We start from the raw sequence: 22,976 nt of genomic DNA on the forward strand, positions 1-22,976 counted from the left end.
CCGACCACTGTTCTAGGCATGGGATGCAAGACAGACAAGTCCCACCTTCATTGAGATTACATTCTAGAGAGAAAGACAGTAATAACAGAAATAAACATGTAATGTGAGGAAACGATAAGTGTTATGAAGAAAGATAAAGCAGGTATAGAGGTTCAGAAGGGTGCTGTTTTAGATATGATGATCAAGCAAGGTCTCTCTGAGAGTGATATTTGAGCAGAAATTTGAATATAGTGAGCAAGACATGCAAATATATGGAGGAAAAGAGTTCCGGGTCTAGGGAATAGTAAGTGCCCCATCATATCTTGGGTTCTCTGGAAAGCAGATGTTGGGACATAGTTAGAAGGACAAAGGATTTATTGGGGAGTAACACCTGTGAATGGGAAAGGAAGGAAGTAGATTGAGCAGAGGAACCATCAGACTGCATGCTGACCTGTCATGTTCTTTGCTGGCCCAGTGGGAGTTCCAGAGCCAATACCTTTAAAGAGAACTGATCCAACATTCCACACTGGGTGGAAGAAATGAGCAGGGCTTTCTACCCCAAATCTGGTCAGTCATTTGACCAAGGGCTGCCCTGAGAATAGTGTGCTCTCAGCTGAGGAAAGCTGACGTGCACCTTGGCAAAGCTAATACTGGAGGTCAGAAGCTAACTACACTTCTGGTAGGTAGGCAGAAAGCCCTTTGTTTCAAGGGGAATCTGAGTGGTACATCTTTCCGCCACAGGCTGTAAAACAGAAATGTGCTCAGTGTGTTCAAGGAACTGCAGGAGGGCTAATGCAACTGAAGAGTGAGGGGGAGAGTGAGGAGGAATGAGGCTGGAGAGCTAGCCAAGGGCCAGAACAAGCAGATCTGTGGGCTGTGCTATGATTCTGGATTTCATTCTAAGTTTGGTAGAAAGCCATTAGAGGATTTCGAGCAGAGGAATGACATTATATGTGTTATATTGTAAAAGGATCACTCTGGCTGCTACAATAGGCTATCTCTGCCATAAGTCATTTTGTCTGTTTATCTATTGTTGCATAACAAAGCACTTAAAACTTAAGAGCTTAAAACAACAGTGGCTGATTTTTTCTCACAGTTCTGTGGGTGTTCTGCTGGACTCACCTGAACTCACTCGTGGCTGGATGTGGGTGTCCTGAGATGGCTTCACCCACATGTCTGGGGCCTCAGCTGGGATGGCTGCAATGCTTGGGGTGGCTGAGCCTCTCTCCATGTGTTCTTTCATCTTGTGCTTCTTTATATGAAGGCAAAAGCATTCCAAAGAGGCAAGCCCCAGTTTGCAAGCACTTACCCAGCCTCTGCTGGCATCAAGTGTGCTAATGTCCCATTGCCAAAGCTAGGCAAATGCCCAAACCCAGAGTGAACATTGAAGGGGAATAAATAGGGTGTGGATATCTGGAAGTATGATTCATGGAGGCCATTGCTGTAACAATCTACCACATTAAACTTTGTTTTAGCTACTTTCCTGTTTCTGATCCTCTGCTCATCAATTTATCATCTGAGTATAATTTGGTTTCCTACATAAGTGTTCTTCCAAGAAAATATTTCACCAGTTACATGGACTTCACATATTTCCTATTGCTGTGACAGCAGTTTTTGGTTGTAAAATAGTAAATTGGCTTATTTCAGGGAGAGAATGCCTACTTTATGGACTTCCAGTATTCCTTGTAGAGCAGGGCGGTTTGGGGACCCCCTCACTAAGAATCATTGCACCCTTTATGATCCGTCTCAAGCCTATAATGGTGTATGGTGTAAATGTATGACTTCTGTAACCCTCATTCTTGATCCACTGGTGCTGGAGCTATGTTGAGATTTTAAAAAATTGTATTTAACTGAGGTAACTCTCATTCATTGCTGGTGGGATTGCAAAATGGTACAGTCAGTTTGGAAGACACAGTGGAAAACTAAACGTACTCTTACCATACTATCTAGCAATCACACTCTTTGATAGTTACCCAAATGAGTTGAAAACTTAAGTCCACGCAAAAACCTGCATGTGATGTTTATAGCAGCTTTCTTCATAATTTCCAAACCTTGGAAGCAACCACGATGTCCTTTAATAGGTGGATGGATAAATAAACTGTGGTATATCCAGGTAATGGAATATTGTTTAGCACTAGAAAGAAATGATCTGTGAAGCCATGGAGGAAACTTAAATGCATGTTACTAAGTGAAAGAAGCCACTCTGGAAAGGCTACATACTGTATGATTCCAACTATATGATATTCTGCAAAAGGCAAACTATGGGTACAGTTGAAAGATTGGTTGCCAGGGGTTTACGGGAAGGAAGGGATGAATAGGCAGAGCTCAGAGGATTTTAGGACAGTGAAATATTCTGTATGATGTTATAATGGTGGATATGTCATTATGCATTTGTCCAAATCCATAAAATATACAACCCCAAAAGTGATTCCTAGTGTGAACTATGGACTTGGGGTGATAGCAATGTGTCAGTGTAGGTTCTTCAACTATAACAAATGTACCACTCTGGTGAGGGATGTTGAAAGTGGAGGGGGTTTTGATGTGTGAGGGAAAGGGGTACATGGGAATTCTCTATACTTTCTGCTCAATTTTGCTGTGAATCTAAAACTGCTCTAAAAAATAAAGTCTATTTTTTAAAAAACATATTGAGCCAGTAGTTCGTCATTTGTTCCCATAAGTTCAGCTTGATTTCAGTCACCACAACCTAAACTTTTGTAAGCCATTTGGCTAGAATTTGACTTTGTGATTTAATGTTGATGTTAAATATTTTTAGTGAATTATTGATATAATTATTGACTTATCTACTTATTTTTATAGCTGATGGATGAAAAGAAAAAAGAAATACACTTAGGATTATAAATTGTTTAACAAACTTTTTAAATTCATTATTTTCTCCGTGTCTTAAATGTGGGACAAATATGTGAAAGTCTTTGTTTCTCCTTTTTTGTTGTTAGTACTCTTTTGTTTAGTTCACTTTTTATTTATTTATTTTTTTAAGACTTTATTTTTTTAGAGAACTTTAGGTTCACAGCAAAATTCAGAGGAAAGGGGTCAGCCCCCATGGCTGAGTGGTTAAGTTTGCATGCTCTGCTTTCGTGGCCCAGAGTTCGACGGTTTGGATCCTGGACACAGACCTACGTGCCACTCATCAAGCCATGCTGTGGTGGCATCCCACATAGAAGAACTCAAGTGACCTGCAACTAGGATATACAACTATGTACTGGAGCTTTGGGGAGGAAAAAAAAGAGAAGAAGATTGGCAACAGATGTTAGCTCAGGGCCAATCTTCCTCACCAAAAAACATACTTTAAAAAACATTGAGAGGAAGATACAGAGATTTCCCATATATCCTCTTTTCCCGCACATTCATAGCCTCCCCCATTATCAACATCCCATGCCAGAGGGTATGTTTGTTACAATTGATGAACCTACATTGACACATCATAATCACCCAAAGTCTATATTTTACATTAAGGTTCACTCTTAGTGTTGTACATTCTATGAGTTTGGACAAATGTATAATGACATGTATCTATCATTATAGCATCATACAGAGTATTTTCAGTGCCCTAAAAATCCTATGTGCTCGGCCTATGCATCTCTTTCCCCTCCCACTTTCTATTTTTCATTAGACAAACTATCTTAAGCATAGATGTGGGCTTTATTAATTGGGAATAATCTGGTATTAGGGGCTTTAAGTTTGCAGATTGACCTAATTGGATCAGGTCAAGGTTCCTATGTTACATATAGAGCAGAAATATTGTGAAGGAAAAAATATTTTTTGGTAGTAATAGAGATTACTTAAAGCAGAATATGAAGAATTCTGCATTCTTCCTCCTGAAAATTAGTAGTCAATACTCTTCAAATATTTTCTGTGTTTTGCCAGATGCTGACAATACGAAGCCATTAGAGGGTGTAAAAATTCTGGATCTAACGAGGTTTGTATTGGTTTATCCATGTTTTGGAGTTTTTCCCGTCTCTCAGAAAACATTAATTTATCTTTTAGATTATAAGAGGACTCTTAAATGCTTATTATCAAAATTCTGGAAAGAAAAATTCACATAACTTCATCATTCTAAGAGACAAGTAGTATAATATTTATGTATTTCTTTCTAATCTGCATATTTATATATGATTTTTAAAAACAAAAGTTGGGACCATATTAAAATTATAGTTTTACCCACGTTTAAAACATAGTATTATATTGTGAATATGTTCCCAGGTCATTCAAGATTCAACAAAAATATAAGATGATACTTTATTATATAGTTGCCACATCATTAATTAATCATCCCACCGTATTTCACTATTATAAATTAGGCTTCTTGTACATAAATCTTTGTCTCAGGACATCTTTTGATCTTTAGAATAGAATTCTGGAAGTAGAGTTACTGTAACAAAGGGAATGTACTTTTTAAAGCTCTTGGCACATATGACCAATGACTTTTTTGAACAGTTTTAATTCTTACTAGCATTTTTGAGCTTGTCTGAGTTGATGGACTATTAAGAAAAGAATTAGTATAAAAATCTTCAAGATGGTAATTAATTTATTTATCATTGTTAACATTGTAGAGTACTGGCGGGACCTTTTGCTACTATGAATTTAGGAGATCTTGGAGCAGAAATTATAAAAGTGGAAAGACCAGGTAAAGCTAATGCTCCCTTTAAAACATAAAAAAAGCTAATAAATATTTTTCACAGTTCTTTAAATATCCCTGTCCCTCTATGTGGGATGGGGAGAAAATTGAAATGAAATGATTATTTTCTCTTCTTCATTCCTTATTTTCCTCTGAACCTATACTAAGGGTCTCTCTTTACCCTTTTTAGGTACCCCAGGCTAAGGCTTAAGCCAGGTCCTTCACACGCACCTGAAAGCCTCTGGTAGAAACTGAGATGCAACATGTAATGACAGTGATGCTAACAGCACTTATCCCAGTGCCAGGCACGGTTCTAAGTGCTTTGCCTATATTAACTTGTTTAATCTTTACAATGACCTTATGAGTTGATGTTATCATTCCTAGATTATAAATGAGAAGACAGAGACACTGAGCGAGAACGCAGTTTGTTCAAGGTCACGCAGCTAATAAGGAATATCCAGGCCCTCAGCTCTGATCCTGGCCCTCCTGAGCCCCACACAAGCCCTACTGTTGAGACTGAGATTCCAGAGGGCCTGGCCACACTCCCTCGCTGTGGGATGAAGGGGAGCAAGAACAAGGCAGGGTAAGAGGGAAGAAGTAGTTCACAGAAGGGGAGAGAAGGAAAAAGGAATCAAAGTCTGCCAAAAAGGACCCCAAATACCTCAGGCTAAGTCATTCTTTTCTATTCCTAATAGAAGAGACATTTCCCCATTTTATAATTTTAAAGATTTTGAGGGAAAAACACCTAAGCTAAGATCAATTCTTCATTTTTATTTCAATTCTTCATTTTTTTGTTTTTCATCTGATGTGCTTTCTTTTTTATCTTCCCATTCTTTACATTAGTTTTAGAAATCATCATTCCCTATTTACTTAGGCCTATTTCTCCTTTGTACTTTTTTCTTTCTTAACCAAATAAACCTATTCTGTTTACACAATTTTCACTTTTATTCGGTGCCTTGGTAGCATTTTGGTGTTTGGTTAATGCTGTTATTGATAAACTTGCTTAGAAAAGTGTCATGTGACCTTTCTCTCCAAAAAGCACTTAAAGGGCAGAGTCTGTGTTCTCTACGTCCTCTGCATATAAACAGCTTGTTTTGGATGGTTTCAAAAATTAGCATTATTATTTATTCTTCAAGATCTAGTCCTTATGGAGCTGGAACAGAATTCTAAAATCAGTGAAAATGGTCTAGCCTTGAATAGTGTGCATGTATCTATAAGACTCATTAGAGACTAGTTTATAATTATATCAACTTATTAATTTACCGTAAGTGATTAAACACTGTAAAGTAGAATATTTGATCTGGAAGATTCAACTTTCTGTTACACAGATCTTCTTAGGAGCCAAAGCAGGGAGAAGAAGATTCTCTGATGAGCATGGGGAACATTATATATATTATTATACTCTATTTATCTGGTCCTGTGTTCATCAGGCTCCAGGTGATAGACTAACGTGGCCAATCCTGCCTTCCAGAGATAATAGTTCATTTATCCAGTGATGTTTATCACTTTTGGTCATTGCAGGGTACATGCTGAATAGTGTTTATTTTCTAGCTGAACATTGGTTTTTTCTTTTCTAGGTCCCATAAAACTTCTGGTTTTCACACTGCTGTCCAATGTCAATGCCACAGCTCTTTCTAATTTCAACCATTGGGTCTTCCATTTCTAGATAAAGCATCCAATCTAATTTCTCTTGCTATTTCAGTTGATCTCTGCCTAAATACTAGGCCAAATATTTGTATTTACATTAATTATGAAAATAATTATCCCCTATTTATTTAGGCCTGTTTCTCCCTTGTACTTTTTCATTTCCCTTGGGGAGGACACCTTCCTTTTAGGTCTTTATGATGTCCCATAGCCATACATTTGGTATGAAGCTTTGTTCCTAGCAGGTGTTTGTTGCTTTTTTTTCTGACTGATTGCTCTCTTTCCTTTAACCCTTTGGCCAATATACATTTTTTAAAAAAAATTTTTGTTGAGTTTATGATAGTTTACAATCTTGTGAAATTTCAGTTGTACATTATTGTTTGTCACTCGTGTTGTAGATGCACCCCTTCGCCCTTTGTGCCCACCCCGACCCCTCCTTTCCCCTGGTAGCCACTAATCTGTTCTCTTTGTCTACATGTTTAAATTCCTCATATGAGGGGAGTCATACAGAGATTGTCCTTTTCTGTCTGGCTTATTTCACTTAACAATTCCCTCAAGGTCCATCCACGTTGTTGTGAATGGGACGATTTTATTCTTTTTTATGGCTCAGTAGTATTCCATTGTATATATATATATACCATATCTTCTGTATCCAGTTATCAGTTGACGGGCACTTAGATTGCTTCCACGTCTTGGCTATTGTGAATAATGCTGCGGTTAACTTAGCGGTGCATGAGACTTTTGGAATTGCTGACTTCAGTCTCTTTGGATAGATACCCAGTAGTGGGATGGCTGGGTCATATGGTATTTCTATTTTTAATTTTTTGAGAAATCTCCATACTGTTTTCCATAGTGGCTGCACCAGTTTGCATTCCCGCCAGCAGTGTATGAGGGTTCCTTTTTCTCCACAACCTCTCCAACATTTCTTACTATTTGTTTTGGTTATTTTTGCCATTCTAACAGGTGTAAGGTGATATCTTAGTGTAGTTTTGATTTGCATTTCCCTGATGATCAGTGATGATGAACATCTTTTCATGTGCCTATTGGCCATCCATATATCTTCTTTGGAGAAATGTCTGCTCATGTCTCCTGCCCATTTTTCGATCAGGTTGTTTGATTTTTTGTTGTTGAGTTATGTGAGTTCTTTATATGTTATGGATATTAAGCCTTTGTCATATATATGACTTGCAAATATTTTTTCCCAGTTAGTGGGTTGTTTTTTTGTTTCCATCCTGTTTTCATTTGCCTTGAAGAAGCTCTTTAGTCTGATGAAGTCCCATTTGTTTATTCTTTCTATTCTTTCCCTTGTCTGAGAAGACATGGTGTCTGAAAAGATCCTTTTAATACTGATGTCAAAGAGTGTATTGCCTACATTTTCTTCTAGAAGTCTTATGGTTTGAGGTCTTATCTTTAGGTCTTTGATCCATTTTGAGTTTATTTTTGTGAATGGTGAAAAAGAATGGTCAATTTTCATTCTTTTACATGTAACTGTCCAGTTTTCCCAACACCATTTTTTGAAGAGACTTTCTTTTCTACATTGTATGCCCTCAGCTCCTTTGTCAAAGATTATCTGTCCATAGATGTGTGGTTTTATTTCTGGGCTTTCAATTCTGTTCCATTGATCTTTGCACCTGTTTTTGTACCAGTACCGTGCTGTTTTGATTACTGTAGCTTTGTAGTATGTTTTGAAGTCAGGGATTGTGATGCCTCCAGCTTTGTTCTTTTTTCCCAGGATTGCTTAAGCAATTCAGGGTCTTTTGTTGCCCCACATGAATTTTAGGATTCTTTATTCTATTTCTGTAAAGAATGTCATTGGGATTCTGATTGGGATTGCATTGAATCTGTAGATTGCTTTAGGTAGAGTGGACATTTTAACTATGTTTATTCTTCCAATCCATGTACATGGAATGTCTTTCCATCTCTTTATGTCATCATCCATTTCTTTCAGAAAAGCCTTGTAGTTTTCATTGTATAGGTCTTTCATTTCCTTAGTTAAATTCACCCCAAGGTATTTTATTCTTTTTGTTGCAATTGTGAATGGTATTGTGTTCTTGAGTTCTTTTTCTGTTAGTTCGTTATTAGACTATAGAAATGCACTGATTTATGTAAGTTGATTTTATACCCTGCAACTTTGCTGTAGTTGTTGATTACTTCTAAAAGTTTTCCAATGGACCCTTTGGGGTTTTCTGTATATAAGATCATGTCATCTGCAAACAGCAAGAGTTTCACTTCTTCCCTCCCTGTTTGGATTCCTTTTATTCCTTTTTCTTGACTAATTGCTCTGGCCCAAACCTCCAGTACTATGTTGAATAAGAGTGGTGATAAAGGGCATCCTTGTTTCGTCCCTGTTTTCAGGGGGATGGTGCTCAGTTTTTGCCCATTGAGTATGATGTTGTCTGTGGGTTTGTCGTATATGGCCTTTATTATGTTGAGGTAGTTTCCTTCTATCCCCATTTTCTTCAGAGTTTTTATCATAAATGGCTGTTGGATCTTGTCAAATGCTTTCTCTGCATCTATTGAGATGATCATGTGGTTTTTATTCCTCAATTTCTTGGTGTGGTGTATCACGTTAATTGATTTGCAGATGTTGAACCATCCCTGTGTCCCTGGTATGAATCCCACTTGATCATGATGTATGATCCTTTTGATGAATTGCTGAATTTGGGTTGCCAAAATTTTGTTGAGAATTTTTGCATCTATGTTCATCAGCAATATTGGCCTGTAGTTCTCCTTTTTCGTGCTGTCCTTGTCAGGCTTTGGTATCAGTGTGATGTTGGCCTTGTAGTATGTATTAGGAAGTGTTCCATTCTCCCTAATTTTTTGGAATAGCTTGAAAAGTATAGGTATTAAATCCTCTGAAAATTTGGTAGAATTCCCCAGGAAAGCTGTCTGGTCCTATGGTTTTATTCTTTGGGATGCTTTTGATTGCAGTTTCAATCTCTTTCCTTGTGATTGGTCTGTTCAGATTGTCTACTTCTTCTTGACTTAGCTTTGGAAGATTGCAAGAGTCTAAGAATTTATCCATTTCCTCTAGGTTATCTATTTTGTTGGCATATAGTTTTTCATAGCATTCTCTTATAATCTGTTGTATTTCTGTGGAGTCTGTTGTTATTTCTCCTCTTTCATTTCTGATTTTGTTTATTTGAGCTTTCTCTCTTCTTTTCTTTGTAAGTCTGGCTAGGGGTTTGTCAATTTTATTTATCTTCTCAAAAAACCAGTTCTTTGTTTCATTGATCCTTTCTACTGCCTTTTTGTTTCAATAGCATTTATTTCTGCTCTGATTTTTATTATTTCTCTCCTTCTGCTTATTTTGGGCTTTGTTTGTTCTTCTTTCTCTAATTCAGTTAGGTATAGTTTAAGATTGCTTATTTGGGATTTTTCTTGTTTGTTAAGGTGTGCCTGTATTGCGATGAATTTCTCTCTTAATACAGCTTTTGCTGTATCCCATATGAGTTGGTATGGCATGTTATCATTTTCATTTGTCTCCGGATATTTTTTGATTTATTCTTTAATTTCTTCAATGATCCATTGCTTGTTCAATGGCATAGTGTTTAGTCTCCACATCTTTGTGCCTTTCTCAGCTTTTTTCTTATAATTAATTTCTAGCTTTATAGCATTATGATTGGCTTGTTATTATTTCAATTTTTTTAAATTTATAGAGGCTTACCTTGTTTCCCAACATATGGTCTGTCCTTGAGAATGTTCCATATGTGCTTGAGAAGAATGTTTATTCTGCCATTTTTGGATGAAGTGTTCTTTATATGTCTATTAAGTTCAACTGTTTTAGCTTTTCATTTAATTCCACTATTTCCTTGTTGATTTTCTGTCTGGATGATCTGTCCAATGATGTGAGTGGGGTGTTGAGGTCCACTGCTTTATTGTGTTATTTTTGATATCTTTTTTTAGGTTTGTTAATAGTTGCTTTATGAACTTTGGTGTTCCTGTGTTGGGTGCATAGATATTTATAAGCATTATTTCTTCTTGATGAAGTGTCCCTTTGATCATTATATATTGCCCTCTGTGTCTCTCTTTACCTGTCTTGTCCTGAAATCTACTTTATCTGATATAAGTATTGCGACACCTGCTTTCTTTTGTTTGCCATTAGCTTGGAGTATCGTCTTCCACCCCTTCACTCCTAGACTGTGTTTATCATTGGAGCTGAGGTGTGTTTCCTGGAGGCAACAAATTGTTGGATCTTGTTCTTTAATCGATCTTGCCACTCTGTGTCTTTTCATTGGAGAGTTCAATCCGTTTACACCGAGGCTGATTATTGATGCATGAGGGCTTAATGCTGTCATTCTGTTGCTCGTTTTCTGATTTTCCTGCATTTCCTTTGTTACTCGTCCTGTGTGTTTTGGCCTACCCATTGACTTCTTCAGTTTCTTATGCTGGGTTTCTTAGCTTTTTCCTTATTTATTTTTTGTGTCTCTGTTCTGTTTTTCAGTTTAGTGGCTACCCTGAAGTTTGTATTCAGAATCTCATGCATAACGTAGTCCATTTTCTGGTGGCCTCTTATTTCCTTAGCCTAAACTGATTCAGTCCCTTTCCTCCTCCCCTCCTAAGTTATTATTTTCATCTCTTATTCCAACTTGTGTTGTGAGTTTGTGGTTAGAGTGATAAGATTGTCTTTGTTTTTGGTGTTTTCCTTCCCTTTATCCTAATGCTATAGTTGAATATTTGCTATCCTATTCTGATTCTATCTGTTGGTCTCCTTACTCTGTGTTTTGTTACCCCTTTCTCCCTCTTTTTCTTTTTTCAGGTATGAGGGCCTTCCTGGGGATTTCTTGTAGGGGGGGCGTCTCATGGCTATGAAGTCCCTTAGCTTTTGTTTGTCTGGGAAAGATTTAATTTCTCCCTCATACCTGAAGGACATTTTTGCTGGATAGAGTATTCTTGGCTGATGATTTTTATTCTTTAAAGTTTTGAATATGTCATTCCAGTCTCTCCTAGCTTGTAAGGTTTCTGCAGAGAAATCTGCTGAAAGTCTGATGAGGGATCCTTTGTAGGTTGTTTTCTTCTGCCTGAGTATTCTTTCTTTGTCATTCATTTTTGCCATTTTTACTACTATATGCCTTGCGGTAGGTCTTTTTTTTTTTTTTTTTTTTAAAGATTTTATTTTTTCCTTTTTCTCCCCAAAGCCCCCCGGTACATAGTTGTGTATTCTTCGTTGTGGGTTCTTCTAGTTGTGGCATGTGGGACGCTGCCTCAGTGTGGTCTGATGAGCAGTGCCATGTCCGCGCCCAGGATTCGAACTAATGAAACACTGGGCCGCCTGCAGCGGAGTGCGCGAACTTAACCACTCGGCCACGGGGCCAGCCCCCTTGCGGTAGGTCTTTTTACATTGACATATATAGGCGATCTGAAAGCTTTCTCCACACACATTTCTCTCTCATTCCCTAGACTTGGGAAGTTCTCTGCTATTATTTCTTTGAGCACACCTTCTGCTCCATTCTCCTTTTCTTCGCCCTTGGGTCTGCCGATAATTCTTAAATTGCATTTCCTCATTGAGTCGGCTATTCCTTGGAGATTTTCTTCATTTCTTTTTCGTCTTCATTCTCTCTCTTCCTCTGTCTGGAACCGTTCAACCTGTCTATCTTCGATTATGCTAATTTGCTGATCTATGTTGTCCACACTGGCATGCAAGGAATCTGTATTCTGTTTTATCTGATTCATTGTATTTTTCATCTCTAGTATTTCTAATTGATTCTCCTTTATAGTTTCAATCTCTTTTGTGAAGTAACTCCAGAACTTGTTGACTTGTTTCTCTATATTTTCCTTTACCTCACTGAGTTTTTTGATGATAGCTATTCTGAATTCATTGTCGTTTAGTTTACCTATTTCCAAGTCCTCAGGACATATTCTGTGTTTTTATTTTTTCCTTCCGCTCTGGAGCTTTTATAAATTGCTGGATGGTAGAGGAGCGGTTTTTGTGCATAGTGATATTATTTGGTTGCAGTTACAGCCTCTCGCCACTAGATGGGGGTCGAGAGCCGTGTATTCTGAGCCCTCCGCCTTCGGCCCGATGGCAGTGCACAGTGCTGGTTGGAGGCGGGGGAACACTTTCTCTTGCACGCAGACCCGGGTTTCCCAATCAGCTGTTGCTCTCTGGTTTCCTGGGGTCTTGGCTTAATGGGATCACCCCACATGAAAGCTTTTGCCCCATTGGAGGGTTTCTGCTGCAGGGCGGTGGGAGTCCTGGAAGATCCCGTGGAAGCGTGGCCCCTCCCCTGCTCCTTCCCTCACAGAGCCTCCAGCGGCAGTGATCCCAGTCTCTAGGGGAGGGAGCAAAGATCTCTCTTAACCCAATCCAGCTCCTCTGGCTGCTGTGGGTCTCTGGGGATTCCTGTGCTATTATTTTTTGTTGGAATGTGGTTGCTCCTTTTTGTTGCATGTTGGAGGGGAGAGTGTCCTGGGCGAGTTCACTCCGTCGTGATGCTGATGCCACTCCTCTGCATCCAATGTACGTTTTAATGTTCACATTATATATTTAATTGTTTTGGGTTTTCAAGGTGTTATTCAACACAGATATGAGGAGAAGTGACTTGGCTGTATTTTCAGATTTCAGTAGAGAACTGGTCTCTTTTTGTGTCCATTTCTCCAGTTCTTTAATTAAATAAGATTTGGTTGTAGTTTTCTGACTTAGAACTTAGAGTATTCTTATTTGTGTAATCAAAGAGCACAGCAAGCTGAAGTATATTTTTTATTCTCTTTTTAGAGTTGGTCATTGAGTGGAAACTAAATGTCTGTAGGGCCAGGCAGGTAACACAAATGAGTGAAGTGGGCTGGGGGCGGGCCACAAATGATGCTGCTGATACTCCAGCATTGTCCCCAGTAGGCAGGGATGTGAGGGCAGGGCTCTTGGTCTTTTGTTCACTGCTGCGTCTGCTCTGCATAGAGCAGTGTCTGTGACGTAGTAGGCACCCTGTAAATATTTGCTGAATGAGTAAATGTATTGAAATATTTAAGAAAAGCAGTCGGAATTTTTATATGAGATCTTCAGATTTTGAAATCATGGTAGCTAAAGAATTTAAATTGTGTGTAGGACAAATAAAACATGTCTCTCAAACTGCCTGTTTTTACCAGTTGTGACCTTTAACCTTTATTTCCTGTCGTGTGCCTTTGACACTGATCCTTCTGCCTCTCTAAAACCCTGGTTATATACCAGGGACAATTGGGGCAGAAAGCCATGTAGGCCTCCAATTTAGATTGCTGACATTTTCTTCATCTGAGAGATGAATGTAAACATTTAAAATAAACCATCTAATTTTAGCCTTATCTTGGCATGGCTTCATTTTAAAAAATGTTTTTAATGTATGGGGAGCTTCGAAAAAAAATGGAAGTAGCTGGACTTTCTCTTTACTCTAAGAGGTCCTGCTGATCCTGAAGACCCAGATTCATGCATACGTTTTCCCTGAAGCCTCTAACTGGTTTGTTACTGAGAGGTTGCCTTTGTGGGCTCTTGTGGTTCATTTTTTTCCCCTGATGTTTGAGTATTCCATTCCATTTGATACCATTTATTGTTTTGTATTGTTATTGGTTCATATCCAGTTGGAACTAATGTTTCTTTTTTCTTTTGTCCTGTGTCCTCTGTTTCTCTTGGTTTTTTTTTTTTTTTTTTTAATAAATGAGTTTATTCTTTAGACTCTTTTATTTTCTAAAAGGCTGTGTCTGTTTTTCTTCATCAATTTTAGTAGGTAAAGTCTAATGGGCTACTAGGTTAATTATATCATTTAAATGAAATTAGAATTTAAATTTTAACACATGTTCACAAATTATCTCTTTTTAGGGGGCTAGTGATAAATACTTTATAATTGCTTATATAGTGATTTGTTTCTTATATCAATACTTAGAACTTACAAAATTCTTAATTAAAGTGATATTGTTTTGTGTCATTTAAGTGTTGATTCATTTTCTGAGTTCTATCGATGTTGTTTGCCAGTTGCTTTTTGTGCAAAGAAAACTTTTTTTTCTGTAACTCTAAGATGTTGTCTTTGAATCAAACACAAAAAAATTTCAGAATCACTTAAAGTAGATGTCCAGAATAAAATGCCCTATTTTTTGATGGTTTTAAACTTTTACTTTGAAGCAGGACCCAGAAGACTGAAATTGTATTCTAAAATAATGTTTTAAATTCACAGAATTTGCTATTCAGTAGCTTATTTTGCCTTTTCTGATTTGTTGTTGCTACAGAAAATTTTGTTATAGATTTATTTATCATTGTTCTCTACCTACCCTCGGATGCCATTTTATCCTAAAGACTTACTTATCATTATTCTGCCTTAAATAATATTTAACAAAAATCTTTTGCAGACTCAACATTTTCTTTGCACATTTAATGCCAAGAAACATGGGAAAAGCTGACCAACTTGCTTGGCAAAAACTGACAGTAATTTTTTTTCCCCTCACATTTGACATTTATTAAACTTTAAAACTGCCAGTAGGTTATTTCCTTCTGGATTTTGACTTTCAGGGATGGAGTTCAGTGAAAGAGAATATGGAGGGATTTAGTGGTTAAGATGAACAGGTAGAGTGTGGACAGTCCTAAGCAGCTCCTATGGCCCCCTCTAGATGGCTAATGCCATGACTTGAGCTGATCTTGTTCAGATGCCTGTGAATGTGTGTGATGAGAGAGCCCGTTGGTGTGACATGTCTCATGGTGTTTCAAAGGTAAAGATTAATAGCTTGAACTGTTACTTCCAGGAGCTGGTGATGACACACGAGCTTGGGGGCCACCTTTTCTGGGGACGGAAAGTGTTTATTTTCTCAGTGTTAACCGAAATAAAAAAGTAAGAACGTCATTTCCTTTTTTTTGCCTTCTTTGTGTTATTCTCTTGTAATAGCAAAGCGTTTGATATCATCCTGGCTTGTTTGTTTCTACTTTTTTTTGTAGATATAACTAATGTTTCAAATAAGGTGAAATTTTATTCATTCACCACTTACCAAATAAAAGCAATAGAGCTTTTCTTCCTTTGTCACTAACTTAAACATTTTGTGAGAGTTTATAATGTTTTATAATGGAAATAATTTTACTATCAAGAGGAATCATTTGATTCTTTACATTTGTTAATCCTTTGGAGATTGCTAATTGCCCAATACTTGGTATTATTATTGGAAAAATTTTTACTATAATCCTTGCTATCAGCTAACATATCCAAATTGCAAATAAAATCAGTAAAGGTGATTTAAATGTTTCTTCATGAGGAACATACATTTGCTTTAAGAGCAGGATCTATGATATGAATGGTTCCCTTGTTGAAATGTCAGTAATAATAAAAACCTTTATGTACGATTTTAATATTTATATATTTTAATTTTTAGAGTATAGCTGTTAATATCAAGGATCCAAAAGGGGTGAAAATCGTCAAAGAGGTACAGTATGCTCTGTGGGAGGCATTTTACCGCCTGGGTTGTATTAGGGATTTCAACATCAGAAAAAAAGTGTTTTAAAACTTTATTTCATTCACAATATGTAATTTTGCTGTAAATGCCATTTAAGAATTTAACTTTACTTTTGTAATAGGTATAATTTGTTTTATAATTTCTTGTATATTGAGTGTAATGTTTCTCCAACTGTGAGAGTATTCAGTTATAGTACTAGCTACTTACTGTTGACTGAGTGCCTGCTCTGCATCAGATCTTAGGCTTGGCCACTTTAATTACATGATCTTCTCAAATCCTCAGAATTTGACTTGTAAACGAGGTATTAGAATCCTCATTTTCACAGGAGGCAAATGAGTCTCATGGGGCTTAAGTGATGCTCCAAAGATCACATAGCTAGTAAAGGGGAGAGCTGAAATGTGAACCCTGGGCCACATCACTGGAGAGCCCAAGCTTTCTCCAGCACTTATTCAGATGACCAAAATGTCCAGACCTGATCCCCGCATCTTTCCTTGAGGGGCAGGATTGCATAATGGTTTGGGGCATACCTTAGGGTTCCACTACTGAGATTCAAATCCTGCCTTCTGTACTTACTAGATACGTGACTTCAGGCAGGTCACTTAACTTCTTTATGTCCTTATCAGTAAAATGGGGATAATAGTAGTGCCTGCTTCTTAGGGTTGCTGTTAGAATCGAGTTCATAGGTGTAAAACGTGTAGAAGAATGCCTGCCACAGTCAGCACTCATTAATGCTGACCACTATTACTCTTGTTCCTGAGGCACGTGAAGTTGGATTCATCATGTGGGATAAAGCTTGTTTGCCATCCTTGTTAAAGTTGAAAACCTGATGTAATGGATGTAAGTCTGCTTGATTAAAGAACCAGTCCCCAAATTTGTTTTATACCAAAGCATCAAGTTTAACATCATGCTCTGCTGTTACTTTCCTCATTTATCTGTCCAACTGGAAGATAATTTCTTTTAATTGTTACGATCAGAACTAGTGACCATCCACTTTGGGTCTGTTGGATCAATATAGCAAATTTAGAACTTTGATTTGCTAGATACGTTTTGAACCCAAAGCTCGATAATTGTCCTGATCTTACTGCTCTGTTTTCCTACATCTTTTCCGTAGCATAACTTAGGTTTGCTTGTTTGCTTTTTCAGTTGAAAGTTAGTTCAATTTTTCTAAGTTGTTCTCCATTATCACTGCCCTGCTCTGTTTTTCTGCAGTGGCTGCCCTCACTTTGGACCCAACTCTCATTATCTTCATTATCAGGCCTTTCTTTTTATCGTCTTCTCAGTAGTTATTTATTTATTTATTTATTTATTTATTTATATTCATTTATTTATTTATTTATTATCTAGGAGATTTTCTTTCCTTAACTCTTCTCTTTCTGTTCTGTGTTTCTCAGTTCCATCTTCCGTGTTCAATCTGCTTCTTTGCTTCCACTTCAGAACATTCTGATATTTTATCCTGAATAGTCAAGCTTTCACATTTGATTTAACAAATACTTTGCAGTTTCACCCGGGCTTCTCAATGGGGCAGTGTTAGGTGGAATTCATCACTCCTGCTACTAAGCCATCGGTGTACCTTTGAATATTTTAGGCCTACAGGTATAATTCTGACTGAAATAAATGAATTGCTGGGACTTCCTCTGCACTCTCCTTGGATCCTGCCGGTGTCTTCCAACAGATTGTAACAATTTAAAATAGTTTCATTGTGGGTTTGATTTCTCTTCGTGTCTGATTGATAACATTAAAGTACATTTTAACTCATATTAAACTTAAATAGATTGTCTGGGGACATTATTCATGTCTATGGCTTTTAGTTATATCATTCATAAGTTATGTCTCTTACTGCCTAGAGGAAAAATTACTTTTTGCCTAGTTTTTTATTCTTTCTGGCATGGATTTCTCTTTTGGCCTTAGGAGTAGCAAAACAACCTCTGCATTCAGACCTTGGTGGCTGTGATTGCTAATAGAATGAGTCTAGTTTATAGAAACGCTTCCAAAGCATTATACAAAGCAATCAGCTGGATACATGAGAGCTCCAAAAAGTATGACTCCTTTGTTGGCTAGACTAACCAAAAACAGGTTGTGTCAAAAACAAAACTCTGCTTAGAAAGTCTTTGTGGAGCCTGGTATTTTCATGGCAGTATGATCTGATAACTTTCTAACACATCTATATTTCAAATAATTCTCTCTGTTAATTAGTTGACAGTCACAATATCTATATTGTGTGCATGTGTTATGGTCCACAGAGCAGTGTGTTAGGTTTTATTTTCCTCTGACATTTTATTATGAAAAATTTAAACATACAGAAAAGTTGAAAGAATAGTACAATGAACTTTCTTTTACCCTATGCCTAGAAGCTACAATTTTAGCATTTTGCTATATTCGCTTATTTGCATGTGTATTTGTGTATGTATTTGTGTATTGTTGAACTATTTGAAAATAAGTGGAAGATATCATGAAACTTTGCCCTTATGTTCTGTGACATAGCATTGAAAAAATTATTTTTATTTATTTATTTATTTTTTTAAAGATTTTATTTTTTCCTTTTTCTCCCCAAAGCCCCCCGGTACATAGTTGTGTATTCTTCGTTGTGGGTTCTTCTAGTTGTGGCATGTGGGACGCTGCCTCAGCGTGGTCTGATGAGCAGTACCATGTCCGCGCCCAGGATTCGAACTAACGAAACACTGGGCCGCCTGCAGCGGAGTGCGCGAACTTAACCACTCGGCCACGGGGCCAGCCCCTTGAAAAAATTATTTTATGATTTCTTTACTCATAAGTTTGGTTAAATTATTATCATCACTTTCCCCTGTTCTTGATCTTGCTCATCCAGTCTGTTCCTAAATTATGTCTAATGAGGAGAACTCAAAATTATATACTTTGTATTTCAAATTGATTTTAGTTCTTATTTACTCTGTGACTGGAAGGAAATTATCTTTTTCCCTTTCAGAAAGAAAAAGATGGTGAGTTCTCTAACATACAAAATTGTACTTATTTTTTATTCTGGGCAAGATTCTAGAAAAGATTAATAGGTGATTTGCAAGCACCTAAATGAGGAAGAGATGATGACCAGTAAAACTGGGAGCCAGTCTTTTTTATTCTCACTTTATTTCCTAGTAGATTATTGTGTCCCAGCAATGCAGTAAACATTTGGTCTCTACTGAAACAATTGACTTGTATAATGCTTGTAGATAGTGTGGAGATCAATTTAACTCCGAGGAAGTTTTCTGATGACTGATTTCAGCGCTGTCCTGTTTAGCCTATGAATGCCTTGGCTAAAGCTATAGGGAACATACATTATCTTGAACTGGGTGAATATCCTGAAACAGAGAGGGAGAGAGAATATGTTGGATGACAGACTCACTAAGAATCAATATCTAGTAAGCGGATAGTACATATTTATTTAAAATAAATATTTATAAAATGGAGAAAAGAATAATTTCTGCCCTATATACTTTTCCTGGAATATTTTATCAGTAAATATCAATAATGCCTACACATTGAGTTCTTAGGTAATCATAAAAAACTACTGGGCGTCTTTATCAGTAGAAATCTTTAGTTCTTAAACTCGACTTTTTCATATTTTTCTTATAACATTGTAGAGCCAGACTACATGGTATTCTGAGCACAACTCTTTCTGGTTAAAAAATTTGTTTTTTCTTGTTACACAGGTAACATCTGTTCATGGGCAAAAAGGTTAATATTTTAGTGTATCATATCAAATCTCTTTATGCCCTCATGTACTCACTTTTTCCCCCAAAACATGAGATAATGCCATGTATATTGGTTTTTATTGCTTTTTTTTTTTGGTTGCTTAAAATGTATATTGTTTTTTATTGCTTTCTTTTGGTTACTTAAAATATTTTGAGGGGCCAGCCCTGGTGGCCTAGTGGTTAAATTTGGTGTGCTCCACTTTGGTGGCCTGGGTTTGTTTCCCAGGTGCAGACCTACACCGCTCTGTTAGCAGCCATGCTGTGCTGGCAGCCCACAGACTAATAAATAGAGGAATATTGGCATGATTGTTAGTTCAGGGCAAATCTTCCTCAGGAAAAAAAAAAAATTTGGAACACTTGTTTTAGCATAACGTATTCATTGTATTTTTTTCTTGTTTTATTGGAACAGTGAATTTGTTTGTGGTCCATCTGGATACTTTATGTGGCTTGAGATGGATTCCACAGAAGTCTAAAAATACAAATACTGTACATTGTTAAAAAAATTTTTTATTTTTTTATTGTGATAGAATATATATAACATAAAAATTTCCATTTTAACCATTTTTAAGTGTACAATTCAGTGGCATTAATTACATTAATAATGTTGTGCAACCATCACTGCTGTCTATTTCCAAAATGTCTCATCACCCCAGACAGAAACTCTGTAATTAAGCAATAACTCTCTACTTCCCTCTCCCCCAGCCCCTGATAATCTCTAATCTACTTTCTGTTTCTATGAATTTGCCTATTCTGGATATTTCATGTAAGCGAAATCATACAATATTTGTACTTTTGTGTTTGGTTAATTTCACTTAGCATAATGTTTTCAAGGTTCATCCATGTTGTGGCATGTATTAGAACTTCATTCCTTTTTATGGTTGAATAATGTTCCACTTTATGGGATGGATATATTTGTCTGTTAATGGACATGTGGGTTGTTTTTCAACTTTTGGCTATTGTGAATAAAATGCTTCCATGAACATTTGCATACAAGTATCTGTTTGAGTTCCTGTTTTCAATTTTTTTGAGTATATACCTAGGAGTGGCATTGCTGGGTCATATGGTAGTTGTATGTTAAACTTTTTGAGGCACCTGCCAGAGTTTTTTAAAATTAAAACTAATTTATTAAATGTCATTTACATAAGGTACTTTATCATACACCATGCAGAATACATGCAGTGAGAGATGACCAATGTGGAAGCCTGGATGTGTTTGATGTAGTTTGTTTCCTTTAGTGCCTATACGAGGGCCTTCTAAGTAGTAAATAGAGGCTTAGGAAAATTTGTGGAGTGAATCGAAGCCTAACTGTACCTTTGTGTTTTATTTAATACTAACTCCCGCCCTCCCTTCAAAGCCCGAACCAATACTTGGTAGAATCATTAACAATAAATAAGTGCATCTTTATTGGGAATCTCCCTGGAACATACTATGTGGAACTGCCCATGTGAGAAGTAGCTCAAATGTTATTTGGCCCCTGAAGTTTGGAAAGGATGCCTATATGGCTTTAGATTTGGGGCGCATACTTTAAACCTTTCAGTCTCTGTCCTATATCTTAATATATTTATCATTCCTTTCCTGATAGGTGGTCCCCTGGGCATCTGGTGCTTCTGTTTCAGGAGCTCTGGAGGATGATAACTTGTTTCCTTGAGATATCTCCTAAGAGTTCCCACTCTTCTCCAAATTTTGTTAAGTCAGACAATTCCATAAATACACTCCCAATTTGGTGGCCGGCACTCAATTTATTTATGTGTTTCCATCTAAAGCTTATTTGAATTTAACCTTTTCCTCTTAGAGCAAAGGTTGGCAAACTATGGGGGCCAAATCAGGTTTGTTTTTATACAGTCCGTGGAGTAAGCGTGGATTTTACATTTTTAAAGACTGTTAACAAAAATGAAGAAGAACATGTGACAGGGAATGGATGTGGCCTGCAAAGGCTAAGATATTTACTATTTTACTTTTTATGGAAAAAGTTTGCCCACTTCTGATCTAGAGTCTTATTCTATTACATTAGTTTGTATGTGTGGAAATAAATCTAAATCCAAGTCAACATGGCAATTAAAAGTTTATTTAATAGTTATTAAGCTCTTGGATATGTTCAAGAATTACTGTAATTAATTTGTCTGGGTGACCTAGTATAATTTTTATGATGACTTTAAAAAAAGACTTTAAAAGATATATAGTCACAATTGAAATTTTGAAAAAAATTTTAAGATTAAGGTTTACAATGGTTCCTTGTCCTCTAATTCCTATAGCAGTCACCTAGGAATAAAGATCTGCGTCTTGTTTCTGACAGTTGATGATTCAGTGGGTTATATTTTAATAGTTTTTCTTAAAAACAATGATTTATTAAATACATTTGAAACTCTTTGGAAAGAAAGCATCTGAAAAGTATGAAAGCATTTCAGAATCCTGTTTTCATGTACTAAGTGTCTATATGTGCATGTTGCAATGAGGAATATTGCATAATAAGAATAGGGAGTAGTAAAGACATCGTATTTAATTTTTTGTAAAGTGTTTAAAAGATGTTTTCCATATATTTTATGTACTTATATTCTAATTTTTCTGCCTAAACTTCTGAGAATATATTTGGACCACGTAGCTTAGATGTTTCTTACGTTTAACCGAAGCAGAATCCATTTAATACCACAGCATTTACTGAAAATTTTAATAGCCATTGTTTTACTGGCAGTAATACCTCAAGTAGTTGACCAGAACCTGTGTGTTTATCTAATTCTACTTTGTAATTCTGCTTTTCCTGTGATTCTTCTGGACTATTACAAAATGAGGATCAATTGTTTTTACTGAATTAGAATTCTATCATGTGGGGATTTGTTGAAAGTTTGGAAGTCCCTTAAGAAGTCTGACTCATCTTCATCTCTTCCTTCAGCTTGCAGCTGTTTGTGATGTATTTGTGGAAAACTATGTCCCTGGCAAACTGTCTGCAGTGGGCCTGGGATATGAAGATATAGACAAGATTGCTCCTCACATCATCTATTGTTCCATCACAGGTATTTCAACCCCACACCCTTCTCAGTGAGTAGGTTGTCCAATTTCTGGGTTTCTTTGTTTATATAAGAAATCTCTTGCTAGTGTTGGTTTTCTTGAAGTGATTTTGCTCTCCATCCCCTGGCCCCCAAGCTATTTTAGGTTGCTGAAAATTAACCGCTAGAGAATGTTAACCTAAATGAATATTTTTCATGTATTTACGGGATATTTGTATTTCTCCTCTGAATTATATGCTTGTAGTTTTTGCCAACTTTTCTATTGATATTTTATAAAGTACTGTTATTAACTCATATACAGAATTAAAGGTGAAATATTAATCAACTTTAAGATATCACAGGAACTCAACATGTTCCTTCAATATATTCAAAAGTGCTAAGCCAAGTGAAGGAAAAGGAAAAGAGTGCTAGAAAGTCTTCCCGGTCATTCAGCTCTTGCTGGTGAACCTCATGTGTGTGTGTGTGTATGTCATTGGGCCAAAAGGGAAAAAAGTCATCGTATTAGTTTTACGTATTTTTATAAGCCTATTAATTAGGAATGCAATATAGGAAAGTGGCTCTTAAAATTGAAAGTTACATTAATAGTTTTTGTCAGAAAAATTCATAATATTT

At 36.7% G+C, this 22,976-nt stretch overlaps 1 protein-coding gene across 24 annotated transcripts in view; it reads left to right on the forward strand.

Moving 5' to 3' along the window:
• The window catches only part of SUGCT (succinyl-CoA:glutarate-CoA transferase), a 749,025-nt gene that overhangs the window by 14,988 nt on the left and 711,061 nt on the right, over positions 1–22,976 (forward strand). For 21 of the 24 annotated variants that reach the window (XR_011437729.1, XR_011437726.1, XR_011437728.1 and 18 more), the window contains exons 2-6: positions 3,865–3,916; positions 4,551–4,624; positions 14,960–15,045; positions 15,578–15,628; positions 22,250–22,370. Coding sequence is in view for 19 of the 24 variants with exons in the window: in XM_070264346.1 (XP_070120447.1) it covers positions 3,865–3,916; positions 4,551–4,624; positions 14,960–15,045; positions 15,578–15,628; positions 22,250–22,370 (384 nt within the window). In the remaining 5 variants the exon portion in view is untranslated. The remainder of the gene's footprint in view (positions 1–3,864; positions 3,917–4,550; positions 4,625–14,959; positions 15,046–15,577; positions 15,629–22,249; positions 22,371–22,976) is intronic. The other 3 variants (XM_070264343.1, XM_070264350.1, XM_070264353.1) reach the window with 1 other exon arrangement.

This window comes from Equus caballus, chromosome 4 (assembly GCF_041296265.1).
Source record: "Equus caballus isolate H_3958 breed thoroughbred chromosome 4, TB-T2T, whole genome shotgun sequence".
NCBI lineage: Eukaryota > Metazoa > Chordata > Mammalia > Perissodactyla > Equidae > Equus > Equus caballus.